The following is a 21,350-nucleotide window of genomic DNA, read 5'->3' as shown; positions in this document are numbered from 1 at the left end:
ACATGAATCACAGTAACTTGCAGGGACAGATACATTGTCATATTCCAACAGGAAACGTGTTAATTTCAGGTAAGTCAATCTCTCAAGCTATCATTGAGGTAGAAAAGTAAAGAATGGGTGGGACAAGAGTCTGCAGATACTCAGACGAAAATAGACAGTTGCACAAATGAGATTATTCTTCGTATTATTTCTAAGCGTATATCATTTATCTAAATATCATCTAAATTAATACATCTGTGGCGAATAAAACAAATCAAATACGCTCATTTGCTCAAGAATTTCTATTGTTGATCTGGGAACGAACAGTGAGCTCTCACAGTTGCAGCTTTAACCTTGCCAATCACAGACTTCCTGTAAGTGCACTGCAGTTATTTGGAACCTTTTCTGGGTTGGCGTTGGCATTCTTTTGCTAGATTACATTTATGCATTAGTACCATCTGTGCCTGCTGTACCTTCTGTGAGTTAGCCCTGGCCAAATGACTGGCATTTATCTGGAGAGAGTGGGGGGATGGGGGGGTTGGGAGAGAGACTGAGAGGGAGAGGGAAGGAGGAGGAAGAGAAGGAAGAGGAGGAGGGATGGACTGGGAGAATGGAGAGATGCTAGGACGTTTATTTTACTCTGTTGGCACAAGTGGGATTTAGTAAATTTGAATTTACTGCTTCACTAGAGAGTGGTAAGCATAAAATATTTGATGTTAGTGACTTCAATCATTATAAAGCCAACTTTTTCCATTTGCTTTTTAATATATATGATATATTTAATTTATTGTACATATGTATATATGAACAAGTGAATATATAATATCTATTTACTTTTAGCCTATAATATGCAAATAAGTTAAAATCAAGCATTTAAAGAGATGCAACAAAGCACACTTGCAAAATTATCAAGTTGGGAAAAATTATGTGCAAGTTAAATATGTGTGCACTTCTTATATGACAGTGAATATACATCATGTGACTTTGGTTTTGTGGATTAGATTTGGTAGACTGTTGGAATTGGTCTACTTTAGTAAATGTAGTCTTAAGGGGTATTACAATCATATGTAGTGAAAGATATGACTGTATAACATATTATCAGGGTGAATATATTCTGAGGAATCTTTATGTGATCGTAGTATTTTAAATTATGTGGCATTGCAGAAGCAGGCAGAAACTCCCATTAACTTGGCTGGAGAAATAGTACAGTGGAGAAGGTGCTTGTCTTGTACGTGGCCAACTCGAGTTCGATCCTGGACACCACATGTAATCCCCCAGGCTGGGAGTGATTCCTGAGCACAGAGCCAGGAGTAACCTCTGAGTATTGCGGGGTGAGGCCAAAGAAACAAACAAAAAAAAAACAAACAAAAACACCCCGAAACTCCCATTAATTTAAGATAAATGGATATGAGAATAACCGGTCAGTAAAAGTAGATGTCAAAAAATGTCCGGTTTATTTCTCCTATTATGTGCTTTTTCCTGCACCTGATTTTTGTGGGTTTAAATATCTTTATTTAATGGATTTCCACACCGATAGGAAGTTAGAAAGGAGCAATACAAAAGATGATGCAATACAGTAACAACAGATGAAAGTTGCAAGGAATGGAATAAGAGTAATGACAAGCATATCCAGTTCTCAGGCAAAGGCTCCAAGGAGGCATCAAGTGAGTGGGGTTTGGCCATGCACGGCAGTGGAGGTCATTCATTCTCCACAATGCCCTGAGAATGTTGTTGGACTACTTCCTGCCCATTACAAAAGTCAATATTCCTCATTACAAAGCTTTGTCCTCGGAATATGTGTACAACCTCAATTTAGAAAGATGGATATGTAAATGCATTGATGAAAAGAGTTCCATCCAGCAGATAAACTTCTAGGATTTAATGTATCTAAGCACAGCTATCTTTGAGATAACAACTGCCACATAGAGCCTTGGTCATGATTAAATATTCCCAATATTCAGAAAGGTACCAATATATAAAAACTAAACTTTAAATGGTTAATCATCGTTATTATTGTTATTGTTATCAGGAAACGATTGCTTACATGCATGTGAGCTATTACTGGTCATGATACAAATTATATATTAGGAAAGCTGTCCAGGGTGAGTTCTGTGCTTTGCTTTTTAACATATACTTAGTTCTGGACAAGTTTGCAATGGTTTTCAGAATCCCGCTAGCCTTGCAGTTACTTTCAGGGCAAAGAAATGCCATTACATTTGCCCCTTTCCTAGACACTGATGACAGGAACATTAGAACAGTGAATGAGAACTTGATTCTTTCACTGACAGAATTTTCACAGTTTTATCTTCGATGACCAAGTCAGTGAGCCTAGCAGTGGTGACCTACATCCACCAGATGGTCTTCAGTAGGAGGGAAGATGCCTGCTCAGGTCAAGTCCAGTGAAATATTGAGTGAATGGGGCAGTCTGACGAAAATCATTGTCCTAGTCGAAATTGTGTTTTCTCCAGCTTTTATATGGAGTTAAGGTTTTGTTTGATCCAGCTACTATTGTTAGGATCAAGATAATATTGTAGCTGAAATAGAATTTTTACTTCGCAAGTGCAGTATGAGCTATTTCTTGGCTATTAGGTCTTGAAGAAATAAATGATTGGCAATAATTATTTCTCTTTTATATGCCACCAAAGTAAATTGACTAATGTGCTACATAAAATATTCACCATATGTAGCAAGGAAAATCACATTTATTAATTTATAAAAATACAGGCTTTCTATTTTATATAAATCAATGTTTTAATTAAAAAGGAATTTCTGTAACAGTCCTAGATGAATTATTAATATGATAATGTGTATATAATAATAATATTGATGATGATGATGATGGAACTTTTGATTTTTTGTTGTTGTTCTGGTCTTTGGGCCATTCCTAGCTGTTCTTAGGGCTTAGTCCTGCTCTGCACTTCAGGATCACTCCTGGCAGAGACTTGGAACTATATGGTGTTCCAGGGTCAGAAAATAGTATAATAATAGTTGCCAGGGAAGGAAAAGGAAAGAGGAGAGTTACTATTTCACAGGTGGAGAGTTCAGTCTGATAGATGAAAAAGTTCTTAGAACTTTTCATCTTTAGAACTTTTTTACTATTTTCTGTTAATTTATCCACTTTTTGGATAAGACATATTCTAATAAGTGTGAAGGGTGATGATACTGTTTTTTCGCTTTAACTTTTTAAATTAGTTTTTTCCCCACTTTTAAAAACTGTACCTATTTCTGGTCAGACAATATGATAAATGACAATAGCCTCTTAACAGTTCTCTTAGATAAGAAACATAATTGACCTTAGTTCATTAAAAGAAAAATACATGGAGATGTTATATTCAGCTCTTGTCATATCTGGTGAAATTGATCTATTTTAAAAATAAAATAATTTTTCCACATGTAAATGTAACATCTTCATAAAGTGTCTCTCTGTAAGCCATATTTGCTTCAATGTATCTATCATCTCTCTTTTTTCCACTTACATAAACTAACACAGTCTTCTATATGGAAAGTTGACACATGGTTTATAACATGATAAGGTTGGAAATTATCCCTCTGGCATTAAGTCAGATCCATTTCCTGTCTCATTGATAACTTTCTTGTAAGTCAGTACTTACAAAATTGCTATGTTATGATAAGTTAAATTTTCTAGTTAAGTAAATTTTCTCAAAAACATACACAAGAATATATGAATTTCATATCAATTATTACTTCTAAGAGAAATTGGGTTTGAGATCTTATTCATAAATATTTGTTCATCTATTCAACATAAATTAATCAATATTCAGCAGATTCTTGGAAATTTGAGTTTTTCAGATCATTTTGAATTTTTAGTATATAGTTTTTATATAGAACATAGGATGTTGACATCGTTGTTTAAGACACACTGACTGAAGATACATTTTTTTCTGCTATTATTTTACCAGGTATTGTGTTATTCCCTAAAAGTGAAACTTACATTGGTCTGTGGCTCTGCCTTTGTTCCAGTACCATGCCGTTTTAAGTGTTACCACTTTGTAGTAAAGTTTAAGGTTGGGGAGGGTGATGCCTCCCATTGTCTTTTTCCCAAGAATTGTTTTCACTATCTGTGGGCATTTGTTGTTCCATATGAATTTCAGGATTGCTTGATCCATTTCTTTGAAGAATGTCATGGTTCATTGCAGCATTGTTTACAATAACCAGAATCTGGAAAAAACCCGAGTACCCAGAACAGATGGCTGGTTAAAGAAATTTTGGTACATTTATACAATGGAATATTATGCAGCTGTTAAAAAAGATGAAGTCATGAACTTTGCATATAAGTGGATCAATATGGAAAGCATCGTGCTAAGTGAAATGAGTCAGAAAGAGAGAGACAGACATAGAAAGATTGCACTCATCTGTGGAATATAAAATAACAGAGTAGGAGACTAACACCCAAGAATAGTAGAAATAAGTACCAGGAGGTTGGCTCTATGACTTGGAAGCTGGCCTCACATGCTGGGGGAAAAGGCAGCTCAGATGGAGAAGGGAACACCAAGTAAAATGTGGTTGGAGATCTCACGCAGGAAGGGAGATGCGTGCTGAAAGTAGACTAGAGACTGAACATGATGGCCACTCAATACCCCTATTGCAAACCACAACACCCAAAAGGAGAGAGAGAGAACAAAAGGGAATACCCTGCCACAAAGGTGGGGTGGGGTGTGGGGGTGATGGGATTGGGGGATGGGAGAGATACTGGGTTCATTGGTGGTGGAGAATGATCACTGGTGGAGGGATGGGTCCTCGAACTTTGTATGAGGGAAACACAAGCAGAAAAATATGTAAATCTGAAATTGTACCCTCACGGTGATTCACTAATTAAATAATAAATTTAAAAAAGTGGAACCTACAAAGGAAAACTGAAACTTTGAAAAAGTCTTCTTGTCTAGAAAAAAATTGAATGATGTGCAGTTTTTATTTGCTCATTATTTACCTGTTCATGAGTACCACCACTGTAATAATTAAGCAGATAGTTGGAAGTTGTTAAATGCATAATATTCACCGGCTGCTACTAATTAATATAATCAATGACTGGTTTGCAGCATTGTTATATTTAATATTGCTGAAGTAACAAAAAAGGAAAGAAACTTTTAACACAATCCCTTTAAAACCTAGGACTGAATTTTGCGAAAGCAGGACACAAAATATTAACTATGATTACAGCAAAAATATTATGTCCCTATTAGTCCTGAGTCTCAATAAACTGCTTGATTTGAAATTACTCTAAAGTAGCATTTAAACCAATATTTGTTACTGGAGTTCAGATTTACTTTTTTTAAATTTTCCATATGCTCAGTTTTAAGCATATGTTAAGTTGTATATTTAAAGCTAGAAGTACCAAAAAAAACATATAAAATATGTTTTCTTCATTATCAAAGGTTTTAATGCCATCATAATTTTGGGGAAAAAATAGCAAACGTAAGTTAAGTCTGAAACAGATTTTTGCTGGTTTGATTTGGAGCCACACCCTCATGATCAGGGGTTACTTCTGCTCTACAGTCAGAAGTTACTCCTGACAATGCTTGGGGGACCATATGGGATGCTAGGAATCAGCTAGGCCTGCCACATGCAAGGCAAGCGCCCTACCTGCTGAATTATCTCTCCAGCCCCTGTAAGACAGGTTTTTAATACCATCAAATAGAGTGAACATCTGGCTGTTGTTTATTTGTTTGCAAGGCACATAGATGTCTGAAGAAACAATACAAATACTGATAGGTTAGGTGTAGGGCTTGTCAGTACAAAAATTATTCATTCATTCACACATTTCTCTGTTTCAAAGATAGGTTTGACCTCCCTTCCCTCTAAAATAGTCTAAATCTTAATATTGCTGATAAAGTCCAGTATCTACTCAACTTGGAGTTTTCACATTTGTGAGAAAATGCCACCATTTTCTAGACCCTTTCAACATATGTGTTTTGAGAAATTTCCACGAATTGTGCTATATAGCTGTCAAATGTGATGATGTTAATATTTAGCAAATGTAGAATAATTCTGCCTGCACAAATAATTGGTCACTGAAATATTTTGACACAGATACAGCATATAACTCAGTGGTATGGTGTGCCGCTTTGTTTAAAGAAGTGTTTTTCTTCAATAAATATTGACATATTTGACAGGAAATAATAAGGCATAAAAATGAATGCCTATGAAATAAATTAACTGGGCATCTACCTCATACTTGATTAGCTCGTGATATGTGTACCTAAAGTTAGATTGCTTATAGTGGCCGCTCCCATCTGGTCAAAGCTTGTGCTGTTTTTAAATCTAAGAATCATAATGGACTTATGATATATACTTTTATCTCCCATCTTCTCTGCTAGTGGTTTCAAGCCTGAAACAGATCGCACTTCCTACCATCTGCTCTCTATTTAAAATTGACATCAAGTTTAGTTCCTCCCTGATGCCTTCTCGTTTCCCAGCTTAGAACACTTCTAGCCTGCAATTAGAGCCATTCCCCTATTATGCCTCACCACTGGGCCAACATATAGAAAACAGAACTTTGGGGGTTGCTTGAATATTTATCTAAGCAAATAAACCATGTAGACTTTTGCCCATGGAATAATGGTCACTATTGTTTAATTACAAGTCAGCAAAAACTGTAGTGGAATTTTATAGTTTGTTTTATGTCTAGATCAATGAACCATTGTATTATATTTTATAGCTTGCTAAATTGTTTTGTTGGATTGAGCTATTTCAATAGTCAAATGAATACCAAAATCAGTTATGTATTTCAGAGAAATAGTAGCTGTCTAGATCAAATTTAATATTTCAAACCTAATAGCTTGAGTCATTGAGTCAACAAATACTTTTAAACACTGCAGAATGAACGCTGTCTCAGGCATTTGCAAAATTATAGTGAAATTTCAGTCTAGAAAGCAGAAATAGTTTAAACATACTTAAATTTCCTTGTTTAAAAAGATCAGAAGAGTTGTTATTATATTGAGTATACTTTGCTATCACCTATATCCCAATTATATTTTATGCATCATTTTTGGTTTAAAAATAATTTTTGCTTAGAATATTTTTCTCTAAGAAACTGAAAATGGACTATATATATGCATTATGTAACTACATATATGCTTCTGCATGTATATGTCTATTTAGCCAGCTAGTTATCTGTTTTGCAATGACATTAGAATAAACATTTTTATGTGCTTGTGGGAAAGCATACCTGGAAGTATATTCCCAATTCTGCACTTCGAGGTCGCTCTGGGTGGGTTCGGGGACCATGCAGTTCCGGGGATTGAACTCAGTCTGTTCCATATAATGCAAGGAAGGGTCTTAGCCTCAGTACTATCTCTTTTGCCCAAGATCCAATATTTGACTTGTGTACATTCTTAAACTCTGGTTTCAGGTTCTGGTAATATGTTGAATAATTAATTAACTTAATTAAAATGAAGGCTAACTAATCAAGGCAGGATCTCTTATTTGACCCATATATATGTGTGTGTGTGTGTATACATACACATATATATATATATATATATATATATATGTGCCATACACGTTTTCAGTTCTTTTAGATCAAGAACTAAACAGTCCTTCGTGCATACAGGTAGCTTTTACATATAAATAAATGATTTGTATTTTTTAAGTAGTCAGTACTTTGAACCACAACCATGATATGTGTGTATATGTTTCAGCTTTGAATGTTTATTCCTGAGGCTGGTGCTGTACAACAGTGGTTGAGCACTTGCTTTGCATATATGAGATCCTGGGTGCATCCTTGGGGACCTCACAAAACAAGAACAAAGTTTATGCCTTCCATTTTGGAGGGATGAATTATATCTGTAGAGATAGTTTAATATATGATAGCTATTTTAACGTTAGTCTTGTTAGCTGACATCTGTTTAGGCTAGGAATTTATGTATTGATTGACTCTAATTTACAAGTTTGGCTTCTCTTCATTGGAATTTCCCTAAATCCCATTGTATATCCCTTGTTCAGTGAAATGACATCTGGGTCACAATGACATCTGTTTTTGCATTATAGTTCCCTTCAACTCTCTATAAAGGCATATTCAGATGTGTCTGCATTTAAAGCCAGAGTAATCTTCAAACCATCAGTTTAATTTTAGTATGTATAGTTTATACTGCTACTTGTAGTTTTGTTCATTATGATATAATTTAGCAATAATGCAGTTATTTGATTTTTATAGCACCTTAAAATGTAGGAATATAAAGAATTTTTGTTTTTTATATACAAAAGTACATATAACTTGATATCATATATCTAATATTAAAATAATAAATATTTTAAAATAAATTCTGACCGGGAATTTGGATCTTTTATTAAGTATGAAAGGACTTCAATGGTTTATGTAAATTTTCCCATGTAAAATTAAAATATTTAAAACTTAAATTTGACATTTAAAAACGTGGTATATATAAACATCTCCTTTAAGACTTAATTCTTGGAACCAATTCACAAAATATTTGCTAATGCTAAAAAAAAAAATAGCATCTTGGTAATAATCTTGCAGGGATCCTTTAAGGAGATTTTACTACTTTAAAATTTATAATATAGACAATAATCTCTAATCACCCTTCTAACTGAAATTTTAACAATGGTACATGTAAATATTTTAATTGATAGTATCTGTAATATATCAATTTAAAATAAGTGAAGTTACTTTTTTTGTAGTTATTAATTAATTTGACTAGGACAATAGATACTGTTTAGAAACTTCAAAGAAAGGATTTGAGTCTTAGAAAATTAAATAAACTGTAGGAAACAAATCAATGAATCCCTAAGGTTACATGCATTAGTGAAATCTTTCAATAAATATTTTTAGTGTTTAGAATTAATAACCATGTAAGAGTTCTTCCTGTGTTTGTGTCAAAATAGTTTGGTATAACAATTATTAATTAATACCTAACTTATAAAACATTAAAATATATGAAATAACATATAAAATGTTCCTTTGTGGTGTTAAAAATTAAAATTAAAAAATTAATTTGGAAATATTTTAGTGAGAAATAGTAATTTCATGCAACAGTTTTATATTAAGTAAATTAATTTATTTTATGTTTCACCTGTTAGACAATACCTTTCATTTAACTTTTTCTAATATTTTCCTAAATGTAGAATTTGATGCGAATTGAGATTTCAATTATTCATCAACATAATAATGAAAGTTTGGCTTCTTTATTCTGTTACTAGTTCTGGTATTATTTGTTGAACAGGGAAGTTGATACATATAAATTGTGAAGACTTTCATTCCTGATAAATCTTTCTCCTTGAGCTTTAAGTTACAGATAAATCATTTAGACCCTATGATGTTCTTTTGGAATATTTTAGAAAAATCTACCAGTTATCAGTCACTGATAACTGGAGCAGGTCACACTCAAATTGTCCCAAATAAATTGGATCTTTTAAAATTTTTATTTCTTTATTTGCAGGGTGAGTGGTGTAGGATTATATTCCCTCATGCTCAAGGCTTTTTTCTGTCTCTGGGCTGAGTGATCATTCTTGGCATTGCTTGGGAGACCATATTTGGGGCCAGGGACTGAACTAGATCAGCCTCGTGCATGGCTGATGCATGTATGATCCTCGTACTATCTCTCCATGCCTTGGACCTGTTTTTATTTCTAAAGTTTCCCAGAAAAGCATAGTCCACACCCTCCATAAGTAAGTGCTTCTGTGTCTCAACAACATCAGAATTTTCAGAAGGTTTTATTTTTTTCCTTTTTTCCTTATGGGTCACACCTGGAGATGCACAGGGGTTACTCCTGGCTCATGCACTCAGGAATCACTCCTGGCGGTGCTCAGAGGACCATATGGGATGCTGGGAATCGAACCCAGGTTGGCCGCGTGCAAGGCAAACACCCTACCCGCTGTGCTATATCGCTCCAGCCCCTTCAGAAGAAGGTTTTAAGTTACTATTAATTTGAAACTGTCTTTTATGCCCTACAAAACATCCATCACTGTAACAATGACTTTTTGTAGCATACTGGAAAGATAAATTCTCTATACAAGAAGTGATAAAGAAATAGGTTCTAGAAATATTTAAAAGATAAAAAGAACTTTTAAAAGTAAATCACTTAACACCTTAGCTCAATCTGTTGAGAAGGGGTCCAGATGTTAATTTTGTTAAATTTGTAACTTGTCTGTTTAAAAAGAGGTTCCCCAGTATTCATTGCTTAAGCCCTACTTTTGAAGTTTCCTTTCTGGTTTAGGAAATTCAAGTTGACAGTCTCTCCCTCTATTTAGCCCTTTAGGAAATTCCATTATCTTTTATCTTCCATTGTTTCCAATAGAGTTGGCTGTCCTGCTGATCCCTCTTTTCTCTGTCTTTTACAAAAGATAAGGGGGAAGATTTACTTTTGCATTTATTATGTCTTTTATTTTGTACTTCTACTGTAATTTCTATAGATTTGTCTGGCTTAAGGGTTACTAAGTTTCTTTGATGTATAATTTTATGCTTTTCATCAGTTCTATACAATTCTTACCATGTTTTTTTTGTTTTAATTTTTTTCTGTTCAGTTCTCTTTGCCCTTGCGTTGAGATTCCAGTTATTCAAATGACAGATATTAGATTTTGTTCTGCAGATCTTTATTATATTTAATAATTTTTCCAAATTTGGAAAATTCTATTCTTCCAGATTCAAGTTTAATGATAGTTTTTTTCCTATGTCCAGTGTACTTTTACATAAACAGAAAACACTATTTTTGATATTTAATTTTTCTTTCTGATTTTTCAATTTTATTCTCATTTTAGCCCCATATTTCTGCTAAAATTCACTATATTTTAGGTATGCTACCCTTGTTTGTACTAGACCCTTTAATATTTTTATCATAGTTATTTTAAAGTCCTTGTCTAATAATGACAAATTTTTTTACTGACAGTGTTTTTTGCTGTTGATTATTCATCATATTTTCCCTTGTGTGTCATAATTTGTCTTTTTATGTTAAAAGTCATACATAATAACCTAGATTATATTTTTATTTACAAGATTATGTAGTTTTTCCCATGTCATGCTAACCTGTATTTCAACTGGGTCTGGTTTTATTGTAGTCTTAGTTATTTTGACTGTTAAAACTACTGGCTTAAGCTTCTAAAATTGTTTAAACTACCAGTTTAAAAATTTTTGAGCCAGATAGGAGATTTTCCTTCAGCAGAGCTTTCTGTTGTATAGCTCACCAGTGAATAATGGGTTGTTGGGATTATCTCTGATCTTCAACTGCTGTGACTTCACTCTATTCTCTGCCATTAGTCCACTACATCCCCCGTTTCTCTCTGTATCTTAATGAGGCTCTATCCATACTGATCCCCTGCCTACATCTGTTAAGGGTCTGTTTTTTGCACTCAGAAAGCAACTGATCCCAGGTTTCAGCCGGCTGCTCTTTTATTTCAAGAAGGCCCTGCGTTCTTTAGGGATTACTTCCTTATTTTTCTTGTCATGTGCCAAACTTTCAGTGAACTGCTTCCTTTGCCCTGAGAAATGTGCATGTGTCTTTGGAGAAAGAATTATTTCTCCATCCACCCGCTTTTCTTCCAGCTTCCAGTTTACTACTTTTTGCTGTCAAGGAAAACCTAGAGTACTTTGGAGGGATCTTATTCAGCTTTCAGATCATATCCTTAGGTTTTAGCAGGGTTGGGCTTGGCACTTAGGGAAGGCTATTTTAATTTCTAGATAATTCTTTTTATTACATAGTATATATTTTCAAATGTGAAACATTTAGTTTGTTATATTTTATGGCATTTAACAAGATGTATCAAAAATACTTCGCCTGCATTATCTTCAATTTAACTCATACCCTTCTTCAACCTACCAATAACCAACCCTATTTTCAAAGCAAAATGATTTTTATTTTAAGTTTAGTACCACTAATTTTATTTTATTTTCTTCTAGTAATAGAAAATAGTTATGTGGTCAAACTTTTACATCTTTCCTGTAATTATCCAGAACATCATTGAACAATAATGGAGATCTTCCTTTTTCTTTCTGCCATTGCATATTGTTTATAATATGCTTATGTGTATTTGTAAAATTTAGTCATCTTGTTCCTTAGTAATTGCTATTTAACTTGTTTTCAATGTTTTGTTTGTACGAGTAATGATACAATGTGCATGTTCAAATTTTACTTTTGGTTTTATTTTTAAGTATCATTTTGTTTTTTGTTTAATTATTTTCTTTTGGAGCCACACCCAGCAGTACTTTGAGCTTACCCCCGGCTCTGTACTCAGGAATTATTTCTGAAGGTGTTATGGGACCATATGGAGAGCCAGGGATTGAACCCAGGTTGGTCTTATGTAAGGCAGGCGCCTTACCTGCTATACCATCTCACCGAATCTGACTTGTATTTTGTTGTTGTTTTGGAACCACACCTGGTGGTGCTCAGGGGTTAAGCTTGGCTCTGTACTCACAAATAATTCCTTGCAGACTCAGGGGACCATACAGGGTTCCAGAGAATGAACTCAGGTCAGCCACATTCAAGGCAATAGCCCAACCTGCTGTACTATCACTTCACTCCTCCCCACTCACTCAAGGTTAATTTTTAAATATTTAATTTTTTAGTATATTAAGACTTAGGTACAATCAGCAGTAGCATTTAAAAGAATAAAATTATTTTTACACATTACCTTTCTTTGACCTATCCAGTGAATTTAAACCCACCAATCAATTGCATATTTTTTTAATTGAATCACCATGAGATACACTGAATTACATTTCTTATTCTACAAACATATCTACTTTTGAGTACAACTTATTCTGAGGTCCAGGAATAGGTATTGCCAACAGTGATTTCTGGAGAACCTTGTGTATGCATGCGCGCACACACATCTTGCAAGTATCAGTTTCACTCATATTATTATGAAGTATCGGTTAGGTTCAACTGCCAACTATATGTGACCTCAAGAACACTTGATACATGGATATTTGCAAAATAAGTATTAATAAATGTGTAGTCACTAAAGTTTTGTAGGTGTGATAACAGGATGAAGTGGAGAAAATATTTGAAGACAAATTTGTCAGATAATCTTAAAAGTTGACTTATTATTCATGAATATCCAAATCGGGTGGTCTGTATTATAAAATGGGCATTTTTGGTTGGAATGCTATTCAAAAAGAATATGTAGAAGTTATACTTCAGCTCAAAATCTTGCAGGTTTATTTATTTATTTATATATTTTTTTATAATGTAGGAGCCATTGGTTAAGCTGATTGAATTGAGCATGTATTCCACTTGCAGGTTTATTTTGGTCAGAGGATAACATACATTTATCTTTTTTCTATTGATCCATAGACTGATATATATGTACAATTGCATATATATCTGTATTATTTCTGGTATAATAGTGAGAGAAAAGAGGATACCATGTAACTTGTCTTCTCTTATACCTCTACTTACTATTTAAAAATAAATTCCATATAAGAAATCTATGGTCACCTCAAGTCAGCATTCTTTTCTTATATTGTTTTGGACTTCTTGAATTGTCTTGTATCTACTTTTCTGTGTACCTCTGCATTGGATACAATTTCAAATTTGAATCACTGTTTACTGTTGCACAAAGCATGATGGTTTTACTAAACTCTTTTTAGAAGTGAAGCTATAAATAAATCAGCTATCTGTGTTTGAAAAGTCTAAACTGAAGTGCAGTTGTATGCTTCAGCCTGTCAATGGATATTTATGAGGTGCGCATAATACCATAACCGTTATAGCAGTGAAATATATCTTGTGCAGATAGCTAGTAAAGGCACTCACAAACGTTAATGCCAGTAGAATTTTAATGTTCAAGAGATGAGAACCACGGCACTTGCTCTGGTAATGCTTACTCTTACTGGCCATGGTGAAAAAGAATGGACAAACTTATTTATCAAACATGGCAGCAGAGCTGGGAGAGGGTCTCTATTTTTTTTATTAGTTTATTTTTAATTAGAGAATCATCGTGAGGGTACAGTTACAGATCCATACATCTTTGTGCTCATGTTTCCCCCATACAAAGTTCGATAACCCATCCCTTCACCAGTGCCCATTCTCCACCATCAGTAAACCCAACATCCCTCCCCCCCTCCCCAGTCCCGTCTCCCCCCACCCCACCCTGCCACTATGGCAGGGTATTCCCTTTCATTCTCTCTCTCTGATTAGGTGTTGTGGTTTGCAATAAAGGTGTTGAGTGGCCATTGTGTTCAGTCTCTAGTCTGTATTCGGCCCACATCACCCTTCCCCCACATGACCTCCAACCACATTTTACTTGGTGATCCCTTCCCTGAGTTAGAGGGTCTCTATTTTTAAATCAGCATCCATTTCATTAGTTCTTATTATCGAACTGTAATCACGTGCTTAACTAAAGAGAAGTAGCATAGCAACAAACAGTTTTGTTTTCATTATCCACTTTTCATTTCTATGTGTTATGAGACCCCAGAGAAAATGCGTCAGTGAACTTCTTTTAAGAAGATATTATTGTTTCTTATCATTGCCTAAGAATCAAGTAAGATCAAAACTGACAGATTCTAGTTGTGAATTTAGCCTTAATCATGACCAAAATTGTGTTGATTTTTTCTTGTTGCATTTTGTTCTTTATTATGTTGGGGAAAACTTAGTAACAGAATAGTTAGAATTTTCACACAGAACTCTTCTCTGAGAGATGCTTTTTTTCTTTTTCCTTTTTTTTAAATTTTATTGAGTAACTGTGAGATAGTTACAAGCTTTCATGTTTGGGTTACAATCTCACAATGATCAAACACCCATCCCTCCCACCAGTGCACATTCCCCACCACCAATATCATTGGTATACCCCCACTTTTCCACCCTCCCCCTGCCTTCATGGCAGACAATATTCCCCATACTCTGTTTCTACTTTTGGGCATTATGGCTTGCAACACAGACACAGAGAGGTCATCATGTTTGGTCCATTATCTACTTTTGGCACACATCTCCCATCCTGACTGATTCCATTGCAGCACTGTTCACAATAGCCAAAATCTGGAAACAACCCAAGTGCCCTAGAACAGATGACTGGTTAAAGAAACTTTGGTACATCTACACAATGGAATACTATGCAGCTGTTAGGAGAGATGAAGTCATGAAATTTGCTTATAAATGGATAGACGTGGAGAGTATCATGCTGAGTGAAATGAGTCAGAAAGAGTGGTGTTGCTTTGATGTTGTATTGAGTCGCATTCAGGTGTGCTCGGGGCTTGCTCCTCGCTCTCAGCTCAAGGCTCATTCCTGATAGTACCCAGGGAATCACGTGGTGCTGGGAACCAAAGTTGGGTCTTCTGCATGCGAGGCAAGCACCATAACCTTTATACTGTCTCTCCTGCCCAGTGCACATGCATTTTAAAATCGTGTAACTGGTTAAGATCTGAATATGACCTGTTTGGCGTGGAGGTGAATTAACTAGGACTTCTTAGAAATGAATAGTAGAAAACTTTAAATGCTGACAATGGATCATGCAGCTTCTTAATCTGCAATACCTGCCACATCCATGTTTTGAATAAAACTAGTCAGAATGTGGTTACCAATATACTTACTGGAAAATACAACTAAAAATAAGCAAACAAATTGACCCGTTTAAACACTGGGTGCTGAAAAGCTTTGGTATATGTGGCACTTGGTTATTTCTGAGAAGAGTAGTCAGCAGGGTCCCTAATTGACTCTTAAAAATATTTTAATTTATGGGCTAGAAGACAGTACAGGAGGTAAAGTACTTGCCTGGCATGGGGCTGACCCCAGTCCCCATGTGATGTAATCAGTCCCCCCAAAAAAACATTGTTCCAGAGCACAAAGCAAATAATAAACCTTGAGCACCATTGAGTGTGACCCCAAGACCAAAAAAAAATTTATAATAGTGATAATATACAGCGTCATATGTTTAGAAAAGATTGTATTTATGCAGATTTATTTGGCTTTTTTGAAACTAACTCTCAATCAAATATACAAAATGTACAAAAAAGGTGTAAAATTGCATTTAAGAAATAATTTGCAATACCTCATAGTGCATTGGTTTATTGTCTGTTTCATCTTGTTTTTCACTTTTTAGAAATATATTGTACAATTGGAGTTATGTATGAATGTAACTTGACATTTTTCTCATATGTGTATATTTTTTTAAAATTATTTTATTTAATGGCTGCATACTACTTAGATTAGTGAGCCTTATTTTAACTATTCTTTAAGTGTTGGACATAAATAAAAAAGTATTTTTCCAGCTATCAAAATCTTATAGCAAGTACATAAAAATCTTTGTCTAGATATTTTTATTGGGCTGAATTGCCAAGATGAAATGAGTGATTCAAGGATTATCAGCATTTAAAGTCTATCATTACATATGTTGTTTATTATGCAGATTTTGCTAATTTATACTTATATTAGCAATAGTGTTGTGGTTCTTTAGATAACACCCAGTCATTTATACAATCAATATAATTATTGCAATCAATTTGAATTTGGTATCATGCCTTGTAAATCACTAACTCAAAAGCTTCAATGATAACAATATATAATCAACGTAGAACTAATTTTAATTTAATTATTGAAATTAACAGAACTCATTTCAATTTAAATATTGACATGAGAGTTAGTTTCTTATTATAGAAGCTCACTGAGTACATGTGAAGTATATAACTTGCATAAATAATTATAGTTTGGAATGAAGCATTTTTGTACCTTCTGAGATATATTTGCTGGGCAAATGAAATATTACCATGCCAAAATCATAAGATAATAATATCAATTTTAATATAAAACTGATCTTCTATTCTAATCATCACCATCATCATCATCATCCCATTGATCGTTGAATTTCTTGAGCAGTCTCAGTAACGTCTCCATCCGTCCTAGCCCTGAGATTTTAGAAGCCTTTCTTTACTCCCTTCCCAACAATGCCACATTGGAGGCTCTTTCAGGGTCAGGGGAATAAGACCCAGCATTGTTACTGGTTTTGGCATATGAATAGGCCATGGGAAGTTTGCAAGGCTCTCCCATGTGGGCAGGAAACTCTGGGTAGCTTGCCAGGTTCTCCCAGAGGGAGAAGTAGGCTATAAGATGTCGCGCTTTTGAGGCTGCACTTCTGGGAGCTTGGTTTTAAGTCTCTGGATGTTGACCGTTGGTGGAATTACATGGCACCGGGGGCAGTCCCTGGGTGTCACTGCCTAGCTACTGGAAAATGGGAAATCTGGGTGCAAGAGGCCCAGTCTCAGTCCAGGCAGGCTTGGAGGTCTCAGCCCCAGGTCCCACACACCTGGGTTCCTCTGCCTCTATTCTCGCTTCTATTCTAATATACCACAAGACTTTTGAGTTCATAAACATGATTAAAGTGACCTTGTTTGTACTGAAATTGTATGATAACGTATAATAATCAATATCTGAAGTATCATAATTTCAAAATTCACACACTTTGAAAGTAATTGGCTATTAAATTCTATTTGCCTTCCCTAAACTTTAAAAAAAAACGTTTTTTAATGTTTAAGAAATGTTACCCTTAATCCCTATGTTTTTCAAAATGAATAAATTTTACAGTGATGCCATTGCATCACAAAAATTGCATTTTCCCAAAGCAAGTATGTGGAATTCAGTCATAGTTGAGTTTTAAACTATTTTACACCAGAGATAGTAATGTAATAAGTCAAAGTTATGCTTTCATCATCTATTCATTTATTTCTAAGTGAATATTTATTACAGTTTTGCTCAGTTAGATACTATAATGGCGTTATGTAGGAAAGATGGATAATACATAGCCTTTCTTTTCTGTGAGGTTACTGTATTCCAGATACTGTCCTAAGCATTTTATAAATAATGAGATTGTGTTTTGAATATCTTTGATTTTTTATTCTTATTTTACAATTACAGGAACTGAGGGACATAGTAGATAAATCCAGGTCCCCACGGTTAATAACTGACAGAATGGGATTCCTACTCAGACTTTAGAATCCTATGGTTTAACCACTGTTACATATTTTTTTAGATATTCAAGCAAAGAATTGTGGTTGACTATAGGGGAGATGCAATGTTTTGTTTTTCTCTCTCTTTAATTTTTCCAGGGTGTGTGTGGGGAGAATGGAGGAGACTCATGATTCCTGGAAGTTAGAAATTGGTTTTTGGTACATAACTACACAAAGAAAATATGATATCAATATTTTCTCTGTCATAATATTGACATTATGTATTTGAATCTGGGAAATTTCTAATAGATAGGATTTTTCAATTTTATTTAAGATATGTAGTTAAAATCTTTTTCTCATACCATATATTGTTATACTATTGTGGTTGTATAACACTTCTTTTTGCTTTGCTTAGCTTTTTTTTAATTTATATAATTTTTATATCTGTTCCCTGGGAGGGGAAATGTTTCAAAAGAGTATATATGGGCTGGAGCTATAGTACAGTGGGTAGGGAGTTTACCTTGCACATGGTCGACCAGGGTTTAATTCCCAACATCCCATATGATCCCCTGAGCACCACCAGGAGTAATTCCTGAGTGCATGAGCCAGGAGTAACCCCTGTGTATCGCCAGGTGTGATCCAAAAAAGCAAAAAAAAAAAAAATAATAAAAACCCAAAAAACAAACATCAAAAGAGTATATATATATACTCTTTTGATATTTGTTTTTTGAGGTAAGGCAGGGGTCTTGCATGAGGGTCTGATACTATATGTGGTCCTGTAAATCCCACCAGGAGTGATTCCAGAAGGCAGAGCCAGGATTAAGCCCTGAGCACAGCTGGGTGTGGCTCTCCTGAAAAAGAACTAACATATTTTCTCTTTCCTTAAGGGCTTATATACTTTATCATGGTAAAAAAAAAATAGGTGTTCTCACGTTTTTGTTTTTGCTTTAACATTTTAATGAATTTTTTTTTTGCTTCTTTTCTAGGGTCGGTGCATAAACTTCTCTCGAGTTCCTTCTCAGTGAAAGGAAAGCAGGAAGACTACAGAAGTCTGAAGATGACACATCTTTCAACACAGTTAACTTCCAACTAAATGAACAGAAAGTGCACTTCAGAAATTTGGGGAAGAGCAGCTTTCTTCCTTCCAGTCAGAAAATGTTTTGCTTTCTGCTTTCCTTGTACCAAACCCTTCCAACACTTGCTTGACCATCTATTTAGTTGATGAAACTTGCAGTAACTCATCGTTGAGGGCATTCGAAAGGAAGAAAGTAAGAGAAACATTAATCTATGTGTGGTTTACACAAGAAAGTTCATTTGAAAGTGTAGAAGAGAAAAGAGTAAAAATAACAACACAAAGACAATCAGAACAGGACTCACAAAACAGTGATGATCTTCTATGGTGAGTCAAACGGTGAGGGACCTTTCTAGAAGAATGTTTTACATAGAAGTGAGGCACTTGTGTATTTACACAGCAAGATTACTCCCTCTCAGGCTGAGCGAATATATAAGCCTTACAACTATGTCAGATCACACCATCCTTCACAATTTGCCTTACGGGAAACTTCTGATGGGAAAATCTTGTCATTCCAACTCTGGAAAGTGCATACGCATGACAAAATGCCTCAAGGTATTGGTAGCAAGTACAGTTTTGCCCTTTAGTTTTGGAAGACACCTTTCTTTCATTATGCACTCGGGAAAAGAAGAAAATTAATAGAGCGTTATTCCAAGGAAGATCGCCTCTAACCCGAGCTCTTCAGTGCAGTAGAAAGGATTTGAGAAATTCTACCTGTGATTGAGAGATTTGCCCTTCTTTCTAGGTTTAGGGTTTAATAGTGCCTAAAGCATTAATATCTATAAACATGCCTGCAAGTTTGTTTTGCTTTTAATTTAAAGGAAGCCACCATCACAAAGCTTCCGCTCAGGGTTGTGTTTTTTTTTTTTTCTTCTTCCAAGTCTCTAAGGGCTTTTAGCGTCACAAGCCAGCAACTCTCTTTGCATGAAAATTTCAAAGTTTAATTAATATAATTAAAGGCAACAGCAAGCAGCAGCCTGTGAAGATTTTGCTCATCTTTTTTATGCCTTTTGACATTGAATGACCTATTACTGTATGCACATTACTTGGCTGTTGAGGGGTGCGCTACCTTGGTTATGATTCAGTAGAGAAAAAAAAAAAGACGTCCTCTCATCAGTTTATAAATTGAATTTTCAAGAGGGCTGGCCACCACAAACCACCGAAAAATGTATGTATTATCACTTTTGAGCAAAACCACCCTCGTGTCACGTCGACGATGCCAAATGATGTTAGTATGAGCCGAAATACGGTGGGGGAGGGACAAGGCAGCAGCTGAAGAAAAAGGCTCAAATGATCTAGTCACTTTCGATACTGTACTTCAGATGCGAAATGGATATTCGACTGGAGACCTGACAAAGCGCGCCTGCTTTGATGTGAACTGGTATAGACAATGACCAGTGGCTGGGTCAGTGGGATGTCTCTCTGCGAGCGCAAAGGCTTATCAAATGACACTAAAAATAAGTTCAACAACCATCACATTGGAAGGGAGAAGGCGAACATTTTTGTTTGGCTGGCATGTGAAAACGGAAGAAGGAGCGAGCCGTTTGGAGCATCCCGGTAAAATTACCCGCATTATACGCACAATGGAAATGTTGAAAGGACTGGAGTGATGCTGTGGGTTGGTGTCCAGATTTGTGTCATCTCTCCAAGAAGCCTTACACACACAAAAATCTATCTATCTAGATAAATAGATAGATATTTATACATATGTATACCTATATCCTGTAGCTTGAAACTTTGCTCAAGTTTATTTATGTCACTGGCTGGCTGGATCCAAAGTCATGTGCCTACGTATTCATGAATAAAAGTTTACCTGTGCCTCTGATACCATTTTTAAACCCAAGCCTTGTTTGGTTGGTTATATAAATTGTCCTGAATGAATTTGGGGGACATAAGTATATTCACTTCCAAAATGTCCCTGTTTCACAAATGATACCACTGGTATTAATTATCCATATATATACAAGTGTGGTTTAGAAGCTCGATAGGCTCTCTATGAGTTATTACAGCTGTCTGCTTCTACACTGTTCCTGTGGCTAATCTCTCACTTCATTCTGCCCATTGCACACTCAGAATGGTATCTAATAGCCTCAAAGATACTACAGTAGTTGAGGGTATTTCTTTGGTAGCTACTTTGAGTTTGTCCACAATCATAGCACTTTTGTTCAGCACTTTTCTTTTGCCACACTGGTAATACACATAGTTTGCAACTCATAAATCACAGAAGAGCTTTTAGCAGATTATAATGCAAATGTTTTCTACTTGTACTATCACTTGAGACCACTCATTGAATGGGATGGGCAGTGGTCTATACATAGACTAAAAAAGTATCATTCATAAACTTTTTAGAAATTGGATGCAGTAAAGATAGGAACCAGATCAATTTTATAACTTTCCTCGATATTACAAACCAGTAAATAAGAATTTGCTCTAATGTGTATGGCTCCCTTAGTC

At 35.1% G+C, this 21,350-nt stretch overlaps 1 protein-coding gene across 1 annotated transcript in view; it reads left to right on the top strand.

Annotated features, from left to right (window-relative positions):
• The window catches only part of ANTXR2 (ANTXR cell adhesion molecule 2), a 147,937-nt gene extending 127,004 nt beyond the window's left edge, over positions 1-20,933 (top strand). Inside the window, exon 17 of the mRNA XM_055140639.1 lies at positions 18,811-20,933. Within this exon, the coding sequence (XP_054996614.1) occupies positions 18,811-18,849 (39 nt within the window). The 3' untranslated portion in view covers positions 18,850-20,933. The remainder of the gene's footprint in view (positions 1-18,810) is intronic.
• Positions 20,934-21,350: the final 417 nt, after the last annotated feature.

The sequence above is a fragment of the Sorex araneus genome, chromosome 5 (assembly GCF_027595985.1).
Source record: "Sorex araneus isolate mSorAra2 chromosome 5, mSorAra2.pri, whole genome shotgun sequence".
In the NCBI taxonomy this organism is placed as follows: domain Eukaryota; kingdom Metazoa; phylum Chordata; class Mammalia; order Eulipotyphla; family Soricidae; genus Sorex; species Sorex araneus.
The sequence above is the reverse complement of the archived record's forward strand: the minus strand, read 5'-3'. Positions and strand labels throughout refer to the sequence as shown.